The 21036-nt window shown below is 49.2% G+C and overlaps 1 protein-coding gene and 1 long non-coding RNA gene across 3 annotated transcripts in view; one reads left to right on the top strand and one right to left on the bottom strand.

Annotated features, from left to right (window-relative positions):
* LOC132252135 (uncharacterized) overlaps positions 1-16705 on the bottom strand; it is a 38046-nt gene extending 21341 nt beyond the window's left edge. Inside the window, exon 1 of the long non-coding RNA XR_009463916.1 lies at positions 16619-16705. This is a non-coding gene — a long non-coding RNA (uncharacterized LOC132252135). The remainder of the gene's footprint in view (positions 1-16618) is intronic.
* A 21-nt stretch (positions 16706-16726) lies between these two features.
* Positions 16727-21036, top strand: part of ELAC2 (elaC ribonuclease Z 2) — a 32637-nt gene continuing 28327 nt past the window's right edge. The window contains exons 1-4 of one of the 2 annotated variants that reach the window (XM_014598159.3): positions 16727-17050; positions 17405-17455; positions 17762-17832; positions 20349-20413. In XM_014598159.3, coding sequence (XP_014453645.2) covers positions 16800-17050; positions 17405-17455; positions 17762-17832; positions 20349-20413 — 438 coding nt within the window. In that variant the 5' untranslated portion in view covers positions 16727-16799. The remainder of the gene's footprint in view (positions 17051-17404; positions 17456-17761; positions 17833-20348; positions 20414-21036) is intronic. The other variant, XM_059732608.1, reaches the window with a different exon arrangement.

Here is a 21036-nt window from a genome sequence, read left to right on the forward strand (position 1 = left end):
TTACTATGAACAAATTATGTCAAACAAACTTGATCTCCTTTGACAAAGTAATTACTTGGTTGGAAGAAGGGAACTCTGAAGACACAGTGCATCTGGAATTCAGCAAGGCATTTGACAAAGTCCCACCTGACCTTTTCATAAACAATTTGGAAAAATAGGGATAGACAACTGGCTCAACAGCCACACACAAAGGATAATTATAAATGGATCTACAGTATGTCAAAAAGGCAGGAGGTTTCAAGTGGAGTCACACAGGGGTCTGACTTTGAACCAGTGCTGTTTAACATGTTCATTAATGATTTGGATGCAGTGTGATGCAACCACATACAAGATAAATGTGATTTTGAGATGTATCAATAGAAGCATTATGTGCAAGACATGGGAGGTGATAGTGCCTCTCTACTTGGCCCTGGTTAGGCCTCATCTAGAGTATTGTGTGTAGTTTGGGGCATGTTCATCTTGAGGAAAAGGTGCTTAAGAGGGGATGTGATAGCAGTCTTCAAATACCTAAAGAAGAAGTGTAACTCGGAAGGTACTCAGTTATGTACCCCCTCTCCAAGAATGTTAGCAGGTGCAGGTGCACTGTGGGGGGCATAGCTGCATAGCCACATGCAGCTTTCCTCCTCTCCCTATAGAGAAGAGCCAAAATATGTGTTGAGACTTAACTATATACATTTAACAGGGTATAGATCTATGCAAATACTCTATAAATCATTGAGTCAAAACAAGGGTCTCACAGAACATTATGCAGTCTTATACTCTAATAGGCTGCTAAGTTACAAAGCATGGGGTGCAGGGTTCACAAATAAAAAAGGCTCAGGGTTTCACAGAAAAGCAAAGATTAGTATACTGCCTGAGTGCAACCGCTGTGCCTCAAAAGAAACTACCCTGGACGGGGAGAAGGGGAAGAAAAAGGGAGAATGGATACCCCGATGGCCTAAGGGGCAACTTTACCTGCCCAAATCATCCAGTTGGCCAGGCTTCAACCTGGGAACCCTCTTCCCTCAGGGGGCTTCCCCCCAGCTGCTTGCCGCTGAATGGTGCAGCCCTTGGGATGCCTACCTGTGCCATTGAAGACTTGGGGAATTGTTGGGGTGGCCAGGGTGGATACCCAAATACAATTTGGGTATTCTTTGGAGAGTGAACATAGGTGGACTGGAAAGGGAATTTACACCTTTCCTTGTATGGAAAAGAATAGTACAAAACACTTTCAAAGCTGGCAAGTTGACACTAGATAGGCTGCCAAGTTGGGCAGACCAGAACCAGATTAAGTTCAAAGTCGAGAAATGTAAAGTGCTCCACCTCTGGGCGAATGTTTCCCTGCACACCCACAGGCTTGGCAATGCCAAGCTGACCAGCACTATGAATGAAAGGGACCTGGGAGTAATAATAGACCACAGTATGAATGTGAGCTGGCAGTGTGACACTGTGGTCAGCAGGGCTAGCAATACCCTGGCATGCATCAATCGATGCATCTCCAGCAAAACCAAAGAAGTGATTCTCCTACTCTGCTCGGCATTGGTGAGACCATAGCTGGAATACTGAGTCCAGTTCTGGGTGCTCCGCTTTAACAAGGCCATGGTAAAGCTTGAGAGAGTCCAGAGAAGGGCCATCCATATGATCAGAGACTTGCATGGCAAGCCATACGAGGAAAGGCTGAGAGATCTGGGACTCTCAGCCTGAAAAAAAGAAGGCTGTGAGGGGACTTGGTAGCAACTTACGACTCCATCAGAGGCGTACATCTGATTTCAGGCAATAATCTGATTTCATAAACTGAGGTGACAGCAGATGAGGAAGCACTGCCTAACAGGCACACCACCAGAGGGAGTAATACAGAATTCCATCACCTCTCTTTTGACATGTATGCCTAGCTAATTATAATTTTAAAAAAGGTACATGCATTCAGTTACAGCTTGATGACTGATGACTGCCTGTTCACTGGAAATTCTATTAGGATATCACTTAGCTTTGGGTACTCATGCTTTAGGCATGAAAACCTGGTGCCCCACAAGATGCCTCCCTCTTGGACCCCTGGGGCTGCTCAGTATTCTCCTCCTCTTCATCCCTGAACCGGAGTGGCACTCTCCTGTTGTGGATAGAGGAAACATGGCTCTCTTTTGGAAGAGAATGAACAGTGGGTTGGGGTGGCCTATTGTTAATGATGCTCTCAGTGTTGCCATCATGAAAGTATGTTAAAAGCTGCTGTCTAAACCTTTCCTCCAGATGCCCTCTATGATCAGCATTCTTACTGAAATGCTGAACAGCTTCTAAGATCTGATTAGTGCTCCTCTCCAAAAGATTGAAATTGGCTTCCCTCCCTCCTCGATAGCCTATTAAAGATATCATTAATGTTTTCTGTCATTCGTTCACTGGTTGTAGATATGTTTTGGGATGCTTCTGCCAGTACCTGAAGAATATTTTCCTTAGTTGTTTGTTGATTTGCTCTGTAATTTCATTGATGCTGAGCATTATCAACTGTTCTTGATTATCTAGGCACCACAGCTGCAGTAGTAGAGATCTCCCACTGCATCTTCATTGTCTTTTGTAAGTCCTTCCTCTAATCAGTTCTTGTTCAGGCTGAGGAGAGGGGTGAGTCCTTTCAGTCAGACAGCCTGCGTCCTGTGCCAGGGTTTCCCAAGAACACGGAGCTGACAGGTAACAAAGTATGGTACAGTTCTGATGGTGCAGTTTTCTAATTTTTTTTCCTCCAAATGACTCATGCAATGGTTGGCATATTGAGGTGTAGCAGGCCTGTGGCCACAGGGGTGGCCACGATGTCCCCTGGCAGGCATGCAGCTCTGCCTGGCTTATGCTCTAATGTCACCTTTCCTTGTTCGCTCATCTACACCTTGTTGTTACTGAAGGTTGTGAGAGGGAGGCTGCCCATGGACTCCGAGTGAACCTGAATCGCTCACCACTGTGCCCCCCTGGGTCCCCTCACAGTCCTGCACCCCCAAGCTAGTAGACCTGTCTGTATCTCTGCTGGGCACCTATAGTCTTAAGGGCTAATTGTGTGGCTCTGTTCCTTCCCTACACCACGCCCCAAGCCTCACAAGTTTTCTCTCCTATTGATATTGTCTATTTACACTCTCACACTCCTGGTCCTGCACACGGCCCCTTCTCTGGGATCTCAGGTTTAGCTTAGTTTCTTCTCTGGGCTTGTAGACTTTCTGGCCCAGCTGAACCCTTCCTTGGGCACAGACCCTGTGGTTCATGTCTGAGCCCTTCCCTCAGCTTCTTGACCCCTTACTGGGCCCCATCCTCAGCCTGTGGGCTCCTGGGTTACCAGTTCTCTAAGCAGTCCTTGAGCCTACTGCTGCAGGGCTCAAGGTTAAACCACTAGCACCACCCCTGACAGATCCCTCAGACTCTCTCCGGGTTCAAAATAAATCAAAGGCCACTTACTTGTAAAACCCTGTCTTCCTCTGCCCAGGTAACCTTCCTCTCTTCCCAGGCCTATAGGATTTTTTTATATAAACTCCAATCTCTTCAGGAGCCCTGCTGCCAGGGAGAGACTGCCCAATTAACTCAGGCTCTGGGCTTACATAGCCCTTCACCAGCCCTTCCGGTCAGGTGAGTCTCTTGTTGGCCCCCTGCACCACCTGCAAGTGGCTTTGCAGGCTGCTTGCTCCATTAAAGGAGCAGGTGCACCCCACTGACCTGCTACATGGGGCAACATTTTTGTGCCCATACTTATGCCCATGGTTTGGAGGAAGTGGCAATTGTTGAGGGTAAAGTGGATGCTATGTGCAACACACGTTGTTGCAAATATGAGTGTAATGTATGTTCTTGAAGGTATTTCAGGCAGGCAACTATGACTTTATGGTGTGGGATGTTAATGTACAGGCTGGTAATGTTCATGACGTCTAATATAGCTTTCTCAGGGAGGTGGTTGATGTTCCTGTTGAGGAAGCCTGTTACAAATGTTTTTGGATAGTTTCTATGATGCCTTATAGCTCTTTGATGAGGATACCACAGTTGGATAGGAAGGGTCTGCCAAGATTACCTTGTTTGTGGATATTTGGGAGCATATAGAAAGTTCCTGGGGTGGGAAAGTGTAGGGATAAATGGAAGCAATTTTTCCTGAAACTGGCATGATATTATTTTCCATGTACAGAATCGAATCTAATTATTGGATAGTTGTCTTAAATTTATTCCCCCCACTGCTGTGGTGGTGAAAGCAACGGGGTGGGGGGAGGCCAGACCGCCATCCCTTGCCTCTGCATCTGTGCCTGCCACCCTGCCACTTGCGCCCTTTGGTGCCTATGTGCCTCATGAGCTTCCTGCTGCCTGCCCCCCATCATGTACTATCCCCACCCCTTCCCCACCATGCCTATGCCTGCCCCCCTGCAGCTTCTTCCCACCAGAGCTAAAGTTTAGCAGTAGGGAAGCTGCGCCATCTCCGCCATGCACCCTCTCATCACATGGTCTCCCCCATTTGCCCCTTCACTGCAAGCCCCCTTCCCTTCAAACAAACCACCCTTGCCTAAGGCAGGTGGGGGCTTAGCTCTGGCTTCAGCCCCAAGTCCAGGGCCAAAGCCAAAACCAAGCTGCTGCCTGCCTTTGGCCAGTACTCAAATATATGAGGCTCCACCCCCACCCCATGTTGATTGGGGAGAAAAACTTTGTCTTGGATTGAAGGAAATATGCAGAAGAAATGTGAGTTCAGACAAGTAAACAAGACTGCTTATCACCCTGAGGCAAACAGGTTGGTGGAAACATTCAATGGAAAAATGTCAGGAAAAAATCAACAGATGTAAATAAAAGCCGAGTGACTAGGGAGTTGATTTGTCCTATATATTGTCTGCCTATCAAGAAGTAATCTGGGAATCAATGGGTTTTCTGCCCTGTTGAAATGATGGATAGCCAGCAAAAAAGTTAGGGGCGTTGTAACAAGAAGCCGAAGGTTCCTGTTACTAAATTGGAGATTATTGGTGGCAAAGCCCAGCAGCAACCAAAGAGCAAGGCAAACCAAACATTAGACTTAATAAGATGCATCTGTGCTGAAGAGGAAGGATCACATGATTAGATGGGGCTTCCACAATCTGAGATACTTAAAAACCCCAGATCTCCTAGGGTTGGGGGGACTTCAGAGGGAAATGAACTCCTAGGAGGAAATGAAGATACCCGGGAGACCCTGACTAGCACTGAACCTCTGAAACAGTGCTGAGAGCCCCCAGGGATGAGCTGATGTGTGTTTGTTCACCCCCAGAAGAGGAGGGTTTGATAAAGTGACACCATGCTTTTTCTTTTTTTGATTTTTGCCCTGAGCAGGGAGTGTGTGTGTGTGTGTGTGTGTGTGTGTGTCTGTGTTTTTTTAAGCAGTAGCTTCCTTTTATGTTCTAGTTTGAACTGGTGGACCAGTTGTGGCTAAAAGGGGCAGTGAGGAGGCTACAAAGTGCTAGGGAGGCATAGTAGTGATCCCTGCCAGGGCAAGGGTATGAGACAGAGAGCTAATAGCTTAAACCAGGGAGAGATTAGAGAAGGGGAAAGGGCTGAGGCCAGGAGGACCAGAGCTCATAGCTTGGGAAGGATAAACCTAGGTGGGCTACAGACAGGAGGGCCAAAGCCTGTACTAGGGAGAGAAACAGGTGGTCTGAAGGCCAACTGAAGCCTGGAAGGGTGAGATCAGGGCTGGGTCCCAAGGTTTGGGGTCCAGAAGAATGGACCTTTGGATAGGGGACTGAGCTAGAGGAACAGGACCAAAGCTGGGAAGGCCAAAACCCAAATAAAGCTTTTGTGGTCAGAGGGCCAAGCAATTTGGAGGAGTGAGGGGCAATTGTGCCACCTGTGAGGTATGAGCATGGCTGTTGGGGTGAGAGAAGGCCACAAATCTATCCCTTAAGGCCAGTGGGGCCTGAGAAAATGAGTACTAAGGACAAAGAGGAGAGAGAACTCCAGAAGACTCATCAATCCCATGTGGGCAGCCTCCGCTTACTAACTTTTCTTTACCAGCAAGGCATGGAAGGTGAATGAATGGGTTGAGATCAGGAGAGACTTGAGTGGACCAGACAAGACTGAGGGGGCCACAAATGGGCATCACAAAAACCCTTGGGCACCATCTTGTCACAGGCACCCAGGACTTGCTCAGGAAATACTGGGAAGAGACTGAGAGCTCAGGGAAGGAAACAGTAGTAGAAGGTATTTTGTATTCCCATGGCAAGATTAAGAACACATTGAAATAGCAAAAAAGTAACACGTGCCCAAAACAGACCTAAATTGTGCTACAATAACAAAGCTGGAGCTAGAATTTATACCATGGGAGAGAAGGTGGTATTGCTCCTTGTAAGGAGCCTGCAACCTCCTGGCTGCTTGGGATGAACTCTTTAAAGCAATTAGAGCTGGCAGGTGAGTTAGTCCAGATGCTAGTATACTCACAAGAATGAACAATAAGCTGCACAATTAAAACCAAGTTACCAAGGCTGTTTGAATAAAGGAGGTATCAGGATTTGTTTGAAAAGAAAAAAAGAGATGAAGAAAATGTGCAGCTAGTATTTCTTTAAGTTTCTATTAGCTAGTCTAAACTTAAGAAATCTTTTATGGTGGTCATGAATATATCGGAAACTGGACTGAGAGCAGTTCTGATGAAACAAGATAAGGGGGGAAAACATCTAATTGTTTACTTGAGCTAAAAATGATTGTTCCATGGAAGTAATTATGTGATGATGTAGGAACACTGTTTTGCAAATTTTCAGTTCTCAGAAATCTTCAACGCTATTTATTTGGAAAGGCATGTAAAATCTGTTCAGACTATTATCTTATCTCATTGCAGCATATCAAAGGATTGAATGGTAAATTCCTGCAATGCTGTGTTATATTCCAGGAATATGGTATGGAAACTGTCCATGAATTGGAGGTCTATGACCCAAGTCAAAATCCCCATTTCATTCTGTAGGAGGAGAATAATGTGAATATAAGACTATGACAAGTTGAAACTGTAAGAATTTATAAGTGAAATTTCTGATGGGTTGTGTTATTCAATGAAGACCAAGAGTACATCTATGATTGGGTGCAGAGAAATTCAGAGTCCTAGGCAGAAACTCACCAAATGGCTTATTTTGAATGGTGGGTGTCATGCCACCACTTAATCGGCACCTGACCTTGAGAGTATCCAAAGCGAGCCTTCCTTCCCTCAACTCACCTGCCACGACTTGGTGTCAATCCTGTTCTGAGGAGTGGTTCAGTGGTGCCAGTACTGAGGTCCCCGCTAGGGGTACTCACAGTTTGAATACAGTTATCATTGGGGCTCCGCCTCCCCTACACCCTGGTGTGGCAGGGCACTGTTGGTGACTGCCACTTAAAGGGCCAAGCCAAGCGGCCAGCAGGTGATTGTGGCAGCCATTTTAGATCCAGTGGCTGAGGGGGATCTTGGTGTCACAATTGACTCCAAGATGAACATGAGCTGGCAGTGTAACGAAGCCATCAACAAGACCAACCCCACCTTGTCGTGCATTAGCAGGTGCATGACCAACAGATGAAGGGAGGTGATGCTTCCCCTCAATGTGGCATTGGTCAGGCTGCAGTTGGAGTACTGTGTTCAGTTTTGGGCACAATTCAAGAGGGACATGGAGAATCTGAAGAGGGTTCAGAGAAGGGCCACTCACATGATTAGTGGCCTCTGTGAAAGACCCTACAAGAGGAGGTTGAGGGATCTGGATCTCTTCAGCCTTCACAAGAGATGTCTGAGGGGAGACCTTGTACCCATCTATAAGTTTATCAAGGGAGGACAACAGGGAATTGGAGATGTGCTATTTATCAGGACACCCCTAGGAGTAACTAGGAATAATGGGTGCAAATTAGTGGAGTTGATTCAGGTTAGACATTAGAAAGACATTTTTTACAGTAAGGGTGGCCAGAGTCTGGAATGGGCTTCCAAGAGAGGTGGTACTATCACCTAACTTGGAGGTCTTTAAGAAGAGACTTGACAGTCATCTGGCTGGGGTCATCTGACCTTAGTCCTCTTTCCTGCCAGGAGAAGGGCGTCGGACATGTTGATCCTTTGTGGTCCCTTCTGACTCCATAATCTATGAATTCCTGGCTGCCTATATAAATAGAGCAGTTCCTTGCTGGCAGGCAAGGCAGTAACATCTCCTGGCTGCTAGGCTGAATACAAGAAGCTGGAGGTAAAGGGCAGGAGCTGTAGGGGATGGTTTGGAGTTCCTGGTCCTGGGCATGACGTAAAACTGCATCCTGCCGGGAGTGGGTGGCCTGGTGGGGCTCTTAGTGATGCGGGAGCCCCCAGAAAATGCCAGGCCAGCTATCACCCCGGTGAAAGGTGGTAGGGGTGCCTTAACCCCAGCCCTCGCCTTTGGGTGGGCCATATGCCATCAGAGCAGGGTAGGCCAGGTAAGCTTCAGGAAGCACCTGAGCCTGCTGGGAGAGTGACCCTGCAGGGCCAGGCACGCTTCCAGAAGCACCTGAGCTGGGAATGGGGGACCCCGATCTCTAAGTGCAGGCAGGAGGCGTAAACTCAACTGAGGGACTTGACTGGTTAATGCTGGGGCCAGGACCAGAAGGGTCAAAAGGGCCAGGGGCCGACCGCGAGGGACGCCTATGATGAGCAAAGAAGCTCAGGGTCCTGACTGGCCTGAGACAGGGCCAGGGCTTATACAGAAGCTGAAGGTCCCATGATTGGGGCCACAGCTAATGGGTGAAGGGGACGGTTGAGCCAACTGCCTGAGATGCCATCTGCGAGGCTTGGGCTGCGGTGTAGGGGTGGAGCAGAGCTGCGGGTAGCCCCCACAATATCAGGGTGTACAATGGGCAGCCACCCGCCTAATTGACACTCAATTATGTTCCATCAAGGCGTGGCAGATGAGACAGGTGGGCGGCGTGCCTGGAGCCAGGCGGGGAAACTAGCCCTATCGCTGGTCAGGGACCCTCACTTTGCCACACCTGGCCACACACCAACTGTTGGTGTTGAGGCATTGAAGACACTTATGGCTCCTCTGGCCTTGTTTGGTCCTCTCATGGTTGCTAGCTGTTGTCCTGCTGTTTCGCTCTCAGGGTGGGTTGCAGCACACACCTACGCAGACTCTTGGGACCTGTTCAGCCGGTCACCTGCTCTTGGTACTTTGAGAGCCAGGCTCAGGACTAGCCCTCACTCAAGGGCCCTGGTACCCTGGCCTCATGGCCTTACCTAATTCAGCCAAATGAAATAATACTGTAACAGGGGGCACGCTCAGGGCTGGATCTCATGCCAGCCTGCCCACCTGTTTCTATGGGCAACCGCCCGCCTTCTTTCCTGCCATGCCTCGATGATATATAATTATGGTGTTAATTAGGCAGGAAGCTGCCCATTCTTGCCCTAATGCCAGGGGCACTATCTGCAGCTCTGTTCCTCTCCTACACCACAGCCCAAGCCTTGCAGACGGCATCCCAGTTCTTAACGTCACCGGCCACACACTGGGCCCCAGAATCCTCCAGTCCAGACCCCAACCAGATCCTTCCAATCAGGCATCCTACTCTGCCCTCATTCTGGGCTGCCTAGCTGCCTGAACTTTTCCTCCTCTTGGGTGTGCCTCCCCGCCCCCCGAACCTTTGACCACACAGGCCCTGGCCCTGCTTCCAAGGCCAGTTGGACTGGGTGTCCCTCACGGTAGGCCTCTGGCCCTTTTGACACTTCTTTGGTCCCCAGCATTGACCAATCCAGGGTGTTTCAAGTCAGGCTTCTGAGCCTCTACCCCACTCTCTAACATGGGTTAGCCTTCTTGGCCCTACTATGGGGTAACCCACCTGGTTGTGGGAGCTGGAGTTATTAAGGTACCCCGACTCACCTTTCACAGGGGTGGTAACTGGCCTGGCATTTTCTGGGGACTCCCATGCCACCAGGAGCCCCACCAGGCCTTCCATCCTCGGCAGGGTGCAGTTTTAGGTCATGCCCAGGATCAGGAGCCTCCAAACTATCCCCTTAAGCTCCTGCCCATACCTCCAGGATGTTGCACACAACCTTGCAGCTAGATGATGTTTCTGCCTGGCCTTCCAGCAGTGAGCTGCTTTGTTTATATAGGCGGCCAGAGTTCTAAAATGGCCACCCTAATCAAGCACTTGCTGGCTATTTGGCTCAGCCCTTAAAGTGGCAGGAACCACCAGTGTCCTGCCACAAATACTAAAGGAAAAAAAAAGAGCCTCCACTCTGGAGGGACTATCTATTCCAGGCTCAATAAGATGGTGTCCTTTACTCCCTGTCCCAGGGGGACAGAAACAAGGGAACAGAAGACCCCTCCCAGGGCAAGACCTGGGGTGGACACAGACCATCCTCACAAGGAAAAGGAAAGCCCTGAAAACAGGGCAAACTTACCTTTTTCAGGAAGAGAAGAGATGGATGAGCTATGCTGGGACGGAGCACCCGCTTAGTTTGTCAGCCGCTTTTCTTTCCAGCTAAAAGCGGCACGGGTGGAAGACATCGTAAAAGAACGCTGCCTGGCAGAAATAAAAGCTGGCAGCGAGGAAACAGCTGGGAAGGCACTGTGGGGAGTAAGCTGCAGGAGTGCTTCCTGGGCCGGGCAAAGACTGCACCAGCTGCCACCAAGGGACCCGAGCGCAGACCCATTGGAGGGGCCCTTGAGCAATTAAGGAGATGAGGATGGCGTGAAGGGACTGTGGAGCTGCAGACACCAGAGTTGTGAATGGGGATGGGCCAAGACCCTGCTCCCTTTTTCTTTCTTTGTTAATTTCTTTTTTGGATTACCCGGAGGGGCCCTAAAATAAGGATTAGGGCCATGGGTGATGCTTAGGGAATAGGAACGGCCAGGGCAGTACTGCACGCAGCAGCGCAGCAAAGAAGACCTGGCATAGCAGCAGGGACAGTCTAACGTCCTGAAAATAACTAGGGCAGGGCAAGATAACCAGGAGCCCAGCAGACGAGGAGGGTCCAGGAAGCAACATCAGAGGGTGAGCCAACTGACCGTCTTAAAAGCTGTTGCATGGCTGGGGTGTAGGGGAGGTCAGAGCCCCAAGAATACCTGCTAAGAAGTGTGACTGACCCATGAGGGGCTATTGGAGGGAGCCCCACCACTGAAAGGAAGACCCAAGTTGTGGCAGGAAAATTTCAGGGTCTCCCTCGGGAAGAATGTGAGCCCTTGCCAAGACCACAGGAAGAAACGCTGCAGCCAACACCGGGTGCATGCTCCAAGGTGGCAAGGGATCACCTCTACGAGACCAGGCAGGCACACTTCTTCCAAGGGATAGCCCCTGAACAGGGCTAGAGCTGTCGTCTCTCCTCATTCCTGGTAGGGCTTTCCTGCCCTGGCACAGTGCCCCGAGTCCTCTCCTGCCCTGGCCTCAGCTGGCCAGGAGGCAGTTCCTTCCTCTCCCTTGCTGGCAGTCTCAGGGCCTTTTAAATTCCCTGTGGTGGCACCAGTGGCCACTGCCTAAGTTGACTGACAGGGAGTTTTTAAATAGCCATGGCAGTGCCACGCGCTGCAGCAGCTCTGGCTATCCCTGCCCTGAAGGTAAGTTTTCTGTTTTCCCCAGGATGTTCTGCTTGGCCCATTCTGGGTTGACTGGGGATCCTGGGGTACTCGGGGGGGCGGGGAGGCATGTACGGTTCCCCTTGTCACCCTGGGACATTAGGAACAAAAAGAATGTTATTTGGGTATGAGATGGAAAAGAGACCAAGTATGGGAAAGGCATTGTGTATTTTATGTAAGATATGACTTTTTTCTGGAAATAGGAAAGGGTGTGTTTTTTTTTAAATGTATGCAAAGTCTTTCTAAGCAGGTCCTTCCCCTCTGCTCTCTTTAGGTTTTAAGCTCCCACTAGGATACTCCCTCATTAACAGAATGCTCCACAGCTGAATGTCCTTAGCAGGGTTGACTGCCCCTTCTTAAGGAGACAGACCACCCTATTACATACCTCTGCACGCCCTACAGGAGTAGAGTCTAAGACCTGTCTTCCAAATTTAGTTTCTCTCCTTCTCATGAAAAGAAGTCTGTGTCTGCATGTGCAATTTCTGATTGATGGCAGCTCCCAAAGTGCAGTTGTAATGCTGGGAACCAACACATTGGTCTGGGGTTGGTTTGTCACATTGCTTTCAACTATGTTAGAGGGCCATGATTGCTAGCCAAAGTAAAGGAGATAATACTGATGACCTCCATTTGCCACCTTATGGCAAGGCACTCCTCAGTCAGAGCAGCTTTGCTTTCAGCGAAGAAGTTTCTGCCTTAAGTGTAGGATAGGGTGCTCTCCATACTCAAAGTCCTGAGAGAATAGCCCTAAGGCCTCACTTGGAGGCCTCCATCTATAAAGAAAACCTATGGTCAAAGTCTGGATTGTGCAACACTGGAGCAGTACATAACATCCATTTTCTTTCCCCGAATGCCCTTGCACATACTAGAGACCGCTGCTTAGATCAGGGTATTGTCCAGAAAGTCTGAAATAGAGTTCCTGACAAAAAATGCAGAATAAACCACCTATAATAACCTGCCAATCTGAGTAAGGACTTCAGTTGTTTGTTTGGGATACTGGCAACTCCATTAAGGCCTTTACCTTATCAGTGAGTGGTCTCATTTCCCTTTGCCTAAAGCATACCTCAAATTCTTGATTTCTGCATAGCCAGGTCAGTATTCTGCTGGATTTGCCACAAGGACTGAAGCTGGAAGCAACTGTAGCACTGACCTGATCAGCTGGAGATGTTCCTTTCAGGTACTTGTGAACATGACTACATCATTAAGGTAGGCTGCATTATACTCTTGATGTGGCTGCAGTACCTTGTCCATTAGCTGCTGTGGAAGGAAGATAGTTGGGGCACCACAGAGCTTGAAGGGAAGGGTTCTGAACTGACACAGCCTCCAAGGTGCTAGGGATGCTGTTAACTCCTGGGACTCTGGAGTTAGGGAATCTGTTAGTAACTGTTCATCAAATCTAGTGTTATATATTTAGCCTTCCTCCACCACTGTAGTAATTCATCAACCCAGGATATTCGGTATACATCAAACTTCAATACCACATTTAGTTTCTGGAAATTGATGCAAAACTGGATTGTCTTGTCCAGTTTGGAAACCTATATGACTGGACTGCTCCACTCATTTGGAGACTCTTCAATCACTTCCATATTCAGAATACTCCATACTTCTTTTCTTAGTTTCCCATATCACTCTAGCATTCTGGAGAACACTTTTTTTAAACAGGGCACCTTGGTTTCAAGACAATGCTATGATAGTCAGGGTGGTTCTCTTAGGTTTACTTGAACCCATCTGAAAAATCCTCCAGTAGGGTCCTTGCCGCCACGTTACTGAGCTACAGACAAGTTCTTTCCAAGGATGACCATATCAATTAGGAGCTGAACTGCCAGCTCCCATATTTGCTGCCATCTAGATTTGAAGCATTAAGCATTTCTTGGGCCCGCCATGGTTTTGGGAGATTTATGTGATATATCTGGGACCCACATTATCTCCTGATTTATAGCTGACCTCCCCAGCTCATCTCACAATCTCTTAGGGCCCCTGCCATTTGACTAATAGTTTGCTTCTAGCAAGGGAGTTAAGAGCAGGACTCAGTTCCCCAGCTGATATACTCAGTCATGCATTCTTACTATAGTGACATTCTTAAATCTCTTGCACAGTTTGCAGATTCTCCTGGATGAATGCTCCAACAAGTTCCAACAGTTCCAGTAGCTGGAGAATATTGTACTACATTTTGAGATCTCAGGCTCTGTCTACCAGGTCTCCTTGTAAGTGGGTTACCTAGCCAGTTGCGAGTCTAGGCATTGGCATTTAGACCTGTAAGGGGGGAAGTTTTCACTGAGCCTTGGGCCCAAAACTTGAGGGAAGCGAGAGAAGCTGCAAGATGTACACAGAGACAAGGAGGTCAAGGGAGGTGGGGGATTAGACATTCAGGCAAACAGCAGAAAGGGCGCTGTGATCAGAAATTACCTGGTGGCACACACAATGGTTGCTCAGCAGGGGAACAGCCCTTGTAACTGTTTACTGGGATTTTTTTAAATTTCATTTCGTATTTCATATTACAGTAAAAGCTCTGTTATCTGGCATCCCTTGGGAATGGGGGATGCTGGATAACAAAATATGCCGGTTAATTGAGCGTCCCGAGTGACCATTTCTCCTGCTGCATCTGGGGTTTCCTGCCACCCCTCCCGCGGCATTGCTGCACCTCCCACGGGCCCTGCAGGACAGGGAGGCAGGCTCCGCACAGCCTGTTATGCCCGTGGGCCGTGGGGGCTCAGAGAAACTTCCAGTTTCACTTTATCTTACAAGCCAGCATGCTGGTTAATTGAGCATGCCGGTTTGTAAGATGTCAGTTAACAGAACTTCTACTGTACTTTGAAACTGAATAAAGTCTTTCTGAGAAAACCTTTTGGACACCTTTGTTGATAACAGGCTCTGGGGGTTGATGCAAGAGTGGTTTCACAGGGGGCAGGGGGAGGTAAGAGAAGGGAAGAGGACATCCTTCCTGCAGGAGGGAGTGGATGCTGTGGGTACAGGACAAGGGGGATGGGTGTCTGGTTGGTTGGTTTGGGGTGGTGAGTCAGGCAGGTGCCTGAGAAGAAAGGACTTTTAACAGAAAACCATGGGGAGGGGGAGATGACTGTAGGCACTGGGGAGGAAAAAAAAAGGTCTGGATAGTTTCTCTAGGCAGCCAAACTGTGAAGCAAAGGTTCTTAAGTAAAAGGTGTAAAATACAAAGAAAGAATGATTTAAAAAAAAAGGGGGGCGGTGTTAATGCTGTAATATGAGGTGTGCCTATAAACCCTGGGCACATCTGGATCATAGTAACCAGATGCAGGAAAGTGGAATGACATGCAAATAAGAGTATTTGATAAGACAATGCCTCTGAGTGAGCTGAAAATGATTCACTGACTGGCAAAAAAAATTGTGCTTATGAGAGGTTCAGCCAGTGGAGGGGGTATTTCCCAAAAAGAGCACCCCCACCTTTGTGCCCTGAGGTTCCGCTAGAATGCACCCCAGCTTTCTTTGGCCAAGGTAATGGCTGCAAGTATCCAAACAGGCTTTGCCCAGCAGGCAACAATTTCTTCTGGTCTTTGAATTAGGGGCTCCACTGGAAACCCCAAGAGGCCCCGCAGCGACGGAAGACACCGGGGGGGGGGGGGAAGAAGGACTAACCAAAAGCTACCAAAAAAATAAACCAATCATCAAATAAATAAATTCCTAAACTGCCCCCTGCTGTAATTTAGTATTACGAGGTCAAGAGGGTAAAATTGTTGAGGTGCCTCCTAGCGCCTTTTACCAGTAATAATAGCATATTAATCCATTATGAGTCTTAAACATGTGACATAATGTAAATGTAATATCATTCACTGTGGTGCGTTGCGAGAGGGAACACCTAGGGAATGTCTTTAGCTAGAGAAACCCGATGTCATGTACAAATGCCCATTGTACCCAGCGACCTTTACCAGACCTTGAACTAGATCTTGCTCCTGCCCAAAACTGCTTCTCTTGTTAACTGAGTGGCACTTACTGAATGATGTAGGCCAAGATCCAAACAACTCAGGGTCAAAGGGGAATAATCCATCCAAGCAGCCTTTTAGAGGTTCTTGCCTACTCTTCTGTGCAAGATGCAACACTGTTTGGTCATTGGGCCCTAGTCTCAGCCCACTGCCAACGGGTAGGTAGTATGCTAGGCTATGGCTGCTGTTGTTTTCACTGTCTGGCTCCTAACTGTTAATTCTATTGTTGTGGTGGGACAGGGCCTCGCACCTCCATGAATGTAGATCACATACATATACTCTACTGCTGCTAGCTGGTTGGGGTCAACAAGCCATTTATGGATGGCTTGTCCAGAGCCTGGAGCCACTAGGCTGAGGAGCTAGGTACCCTTTAACTGAACCCATGCAGCCCATGCATCCAGGAACGTCTTGGGTCTGGAGGCTCCAGGGCCTCCAGACCCAAGAGATACGAGTCAATACATAGCGGCAGGTCACCTGTGGGCAACCCCTGCACTAGTGGCCTAGTTTTCCATCCGTGAAACAGACCAACAATTCCCCTTTTTTATCACAAAGGCAACATATCACAAAGCGCATCCTCTTCTATTCCTAAACTATCTGCCCTGTATCGTTGAGCCTGCCTCTGCCATTGGGGGGGTTGGGGGCAGGATTCCCACATCTGATGCAAAACCTCCACCTAAAGGTCTCCTAGCCACAGGCAGTCCTCCTCCAGCCTGGTAGGATCCTACGTCTCCGTGCAGCAGGGACCTTCCCGTCTTCTAATTCGGCCTCCAGGAACTTCTCAACCAGATGAGCTGTGGCACTGAGGTCACAACTCCACACCTGACACTGCGCTCCCCGGCACCTCGCGGAACTGCTCTAGGGTTATTCACTGTTTGTTGTGGCTGAGCAGGACTCTGGCTTAAAGCCCGAGCATACAAGGACTCTGGAGGGGTTGAGCAAGTGTCTGGGACTGGGACACAAGGAGCTCAGCCTTCGGCGCCAGCTGGCCAAGCCTGCGCTGCCTTCGAGGCCGGTGGGAGGCAGCGGCCGCGGCCCGTGCTACGGCAGAGCCCACGCGGCGCGCGACAGGCCGCTCTGTGCAAGGAGGTGACAGCCATGCTACCTCTACCCTTCCCGAAGCCGAGGCTGCCCCCAGGGCCGCCCCCCGCCCAAAAGGCAGGGCCGCAGCGGCCTGTCGGACACAGCCTACCTTACCTCTTCAGGCCCAGCCCTATTGGCTGGGCTTTGTCACGTGACAGGTGAGTGCGTTGCGCGTAGCCCCGCCGGACGCGACTGAAGAGGAAGTGACGCCCACTTTGCATTGGCCGGTGTTGGTCACGTGAGCGCGGAGCCCTACAGCGCCAGGCCGCGTGCAAGACGTGCGCTTGAGCCGCGTATGTGGGCTGCTGACGTGCGGGTGCGGGTCCGGGGCCTGGCCTGGGGGTGCTGGCGGTGGCTGCCGCTGCTCAGAGCGAAGATGACGTGCGCCGCGCCTCCCCCGCGCGCTGCCGAGGACACGCTGTGCCCCCCGCGGAACCGCGAGGAGCCGCGGCGCAGGCTCGGCCCCTCCGACGTGCACGTGCAGGTGGTGGCGGCCGGGAGCCGGGACGCGGCCGCCGCCGTCTTCGTCTTCTCCGAATATAACCGGTCAGTGCGGCCGGGGGCGGGGGGCGCTGCGCGGCGGAACGAGCCCTTGTCACCGGGCCGCAGCCTTTGCCGCCCGCCGCGCTGCGCCGCCTGCTCCCCGCGCGGGTTCCGCGGGGGGCGTGGCGCCCTCAGCAAGTGGGGTGGGTCCCTGCGCCCGACTGCAGTAGAAGTGTTGTCTCGCCCCAGGCAGGTGGGTGGATGCTGCAGGCAGGAGCCGGTCCTGGCTTGCGGCCTTGTTTGACCTGTGTTGCGCGGCTTTGTCACGTGGCAGGGAGCATAAAGTAAATGCTGACTTGGCATGGCCAAGGACAGCGGTGCCTTCCTCCCTTCTCTGATGCCCACTTTTTCTCCCAGGTATCTCTTTAATTGTGGTGAGGGGGTTCAGCGCCTTATGCAAGAGCACAAGTAAGTTTGTTTCTTTTGTTGCTGAATCACAACAGTTTTGATTGCTGTTCTTTAATTGTGTCATCATCAAGGAGGCCACGGGATTGGGATGGACCTCAAGAGGCCTCACCTGTTCTAGCCCTCTGCATGGCTGCAGGCTCTGCTCTTCCTATCCTGCATGAGGCCAATGTCTATCTAGGAAAACTTTTTTTTTGGCTGTTTAAAACCATTGCTTCATATCCTACCCTATTAATAAGGGAGAACAGCTGTTCTCTTTTTCTTTGGGAGGCTTTCAGAAGTTTGAAATCAGAACATTTTTCTCTCCAGGTTAAAAGTGACACGCCTAGACAATATCTTCCTGACCAGCATGACCTGGGCAAATGTCGGTGGTTTGTCTGGTGAGTGTGTTAATATGGTGAGGAAGTATTGTTTAGCCTGGCTGTTTGGGATTGTGTTCCTCATTACACGTTATTGCCGTCCACTCCCAAGCTTGTCCATGTTGCTTTCCTGCAAATGTTAAATAAACTCTTAAGGTCTCAGATGCTATCTCAGAGATTTATAGGCAGTGGAAGCAGGGGGCAGCCACCCAGGAGGCATACACCTTCCTGGTGTGCTATTGCAGGGAATCAGTTAGGCAGACCAAGGCAGGACTGGAGCTTAAACTGGCTACAACAATCAAGGACAATAAAAAGTCCTTCTATAGATGCATAGTGAGCAAAAGGAAGGCACAGAGTAACATAGGGCCCCTGCAGGACAAATCAGGACAGTTGGTGACTGACACAAGGAAAAAGGTGGAGCTCTTCAATGAGGTCTTTGCTTCAGTATTCCTTAATACTGACCAAGACAGTTCCCCCACCTTGAGCATAGACAGATGTCCAAAAGGCACCAGACCACCAAAGGTTAGTGCTGACTTAGTTAAGGAGCACTTGGAGGGGTTGGATGGGTACAAGTCAGTCAGCCCAGATGACCTCCATCCACGAGTGCTGAAGGAATTGGCCAGTGTCATAGCTGAGCCACTGGCATGGCTATTTGAGCACCCATGGTGCTCTGGCCAGGTTCTTGAGGACTGGAAAAGAGCCAATGTGATGCCTATTTTTAAGAGGGGGAGAAGGGATAAGCTAGGTAACTTTAGGCCAGTCAGTCTTACCTCTATTCTTGGGAAAATACTGGAAAAAACCATTGAAGAGGGCATTTGTGAAGGCCCAGCAGGGGAGATGATGCTGAAAGGAAACCAGCACGGGTTTGTCACAGGTAGATCCTGCCTGACAAACCTTATAGCCTTTTATGACCAGGTCACACACTGCCTTGACACACGAGCTGAGGCTGATGTCATCTACCTGGACTTTAAGAAGGCCTTTGACACAGTTTCGTATCCAATTCTCATAGGGAAGCTAGCAGGCTGTGGAGTGGACACTTACACAGTCAGGTGGGTGGCCAGCTGGCTTAGGGACCGCACACAGAGAGTGGTGGTGGATGGGTTGTTCTTGGGCTGGAAGGAGGTAGGCAGTGGGGTCCTGCAGGGTTTGGTCCTTGGACTGGTGTTATTTAATATCTTTGTCGGTGATTTGGATGAGGTTGTGGAGAGCATCCTCTCCAAGTTCGCAGGTGACACGAAGTTATGGGGCAAAGTTAACACACCAGAGGGCAGGGAGCAGATACAGGCCGATCTGGACAGGTTGGATCAATGGGCAGAACGAAATAGGATGTGATTCAACAAAGATAAATGCAAGGTACTCCACCTAGGGAGGGGGCATCACCAGCACACCTGTAGGTTGGGGGGTGACCTCCTTAGCAACTGAGAGGGTTCTTGGAGTCATAGTTGACTCCAAGATGAACATGAGCCGGCAGTGTAATGAAGCCCTCAACAAGGCCAGTTGTACCTTGTCGTGTATTAGCAGATGCATGACCAATAGATCGAGGGAGGTAATGCTCCCCCTCTGTGGCATTGGTCAAGTCGCAGTTGGAGTACTGTTTTGGGCAATGCAGTTCAAGAGAGATGCGGAGAATCTGGAGAGGGTTCAGAGGAGGGCCACTCATATGATTAGCGGCCTCTGTGAAAGACCCTAAGAGAGGAGGTTGAGGGATCTGGATCTCTTCAGCCTTCACAAGAGACACCTGAGAGGAGACCTTGTAGCTGCCTATAAGTTTATTGAGGGAGGACAACAGGGAATTGGAGATGTGCTATTTATCAGGACACCCCTAGGAGTAACTAGGAATAATGGGTGCAAACTAGTAGAGAGTAGATTGAGGTTAGGCATTAGGAAGACATTTTTTACAGTAAGGGTGGCCAGAATCTGGAATCCAGAAAATGGGAAGAGATTGTGGACCACTACTAACTTTTGTACGCTGCTGATGTGCTTTGATTTTTTTTTTCTTTATTTTATTTTCTTGTGCTGTTTGTATTCTCTGTTATAGGTGGGTCTAGCAGGGAGAGAAGAAAACTGTTAAAGAAGGGGAATGATTACAAGCCTTCCAGAGTTGGAACTGTCAAGTCCTTTCAATTGCTGTTTCCCCACTGTTTTCTGACTGTGTATAGATGTACATAATTCTGGGGTGGTTGAATGCGATTCCCAGAATTTATGCATTGGAAAGAACTGGACTCGATGGCCCAGTTACTCATTCTGGCCTTGTGTTCCTGTTTGCCTCCTGGTTCTGTAGAAGCGTTACTTTTCCCATTCTGCAAATGGGGAACCAAGTACAAAGACAGCGGTGATTTGTTTCACATTTTACAGTAGTGGTAAAAATTGAATCTAAGTCTCTCTCAGTCTTTTGTAGGTCCCTAATTGCATGACAGTGCACTCTTATAGAATGGGGTGTGTAATGGAGGTTTGTAATGGAGTGTGAATCACAACTTTCAGGGCTCTATAATGAAGGCTGTTTACAAAGCACTGTGTTCTTTGTTCTGTTTTTTTAGGAATGCTTCTTACCTTAAGGGAGACAAACCTTACAAAATGTGTTCTGTCAGGACCACCAGAGCTGGTGAGTAGTCATATTATTTTTAAACAAGGAACTGTTACAGTGTCTGAGACCTTAACCTGTGAGTGAAAGGCTAGTACAGGGGTGGGCAAAATGCGGCCTGTGGGCCAGATGTGGCCCACCAAGCCATTCTGTCTGGCCTGTGGGACCCCTATAAAACTTAGAAAATTAATATTAATCTGCCCCTGGCTACCTGTCATGTGGCCCTTGATGGCTTGCCAAAACTCTGAGTGGCCATCCACCTGAACTAATTGCCCGCCCTGGGCTAATACCTAGTTCTTCAGGTATTAAGTGACCTTACCTTGTAAAAAGTTACTGTGTCTGCAAGGCACTGGCTCTGACTGAAGAAACAACTCAGTTGTTCAGTTCTGCTTTCTGGAGTGGCTTTGTAAGGTGAACACCTTGTTTTGTGGGTTTGGGGTGGGGGGGTTGTTTTGTTTTTCCCCAGTCAAATTCAGAGCCCTAGACAGTAGCAGATTTGGAACTTTCATTTTTCCTAGTGCCTCATTGAGATATTTAATACCTTTTAATGCTGCTCCACCCATACTGAACCCCAAAGAAATTGATGGACAGTTTTTGTTTCTTTTTTAATTCTGATCTTTAAAGCAGAATTTTGGGGTCCCTTC

The sequence above is a fragment of the Alligator mississippiensis genome, chromosome 8 (genome assembly GCF_030867095.1).
Source record: "Alligator mississippiensis isolate rAllMis1 chromosome 8, rAllMis1, whole genome shotgun sequence".
NCBI classification, from domain to species: domain Eukaryota; kingdom Metazoa; phylum Chordata; order Crocodylia; family Alligatoridae; genus Alligator; species Alligator mississippiensis.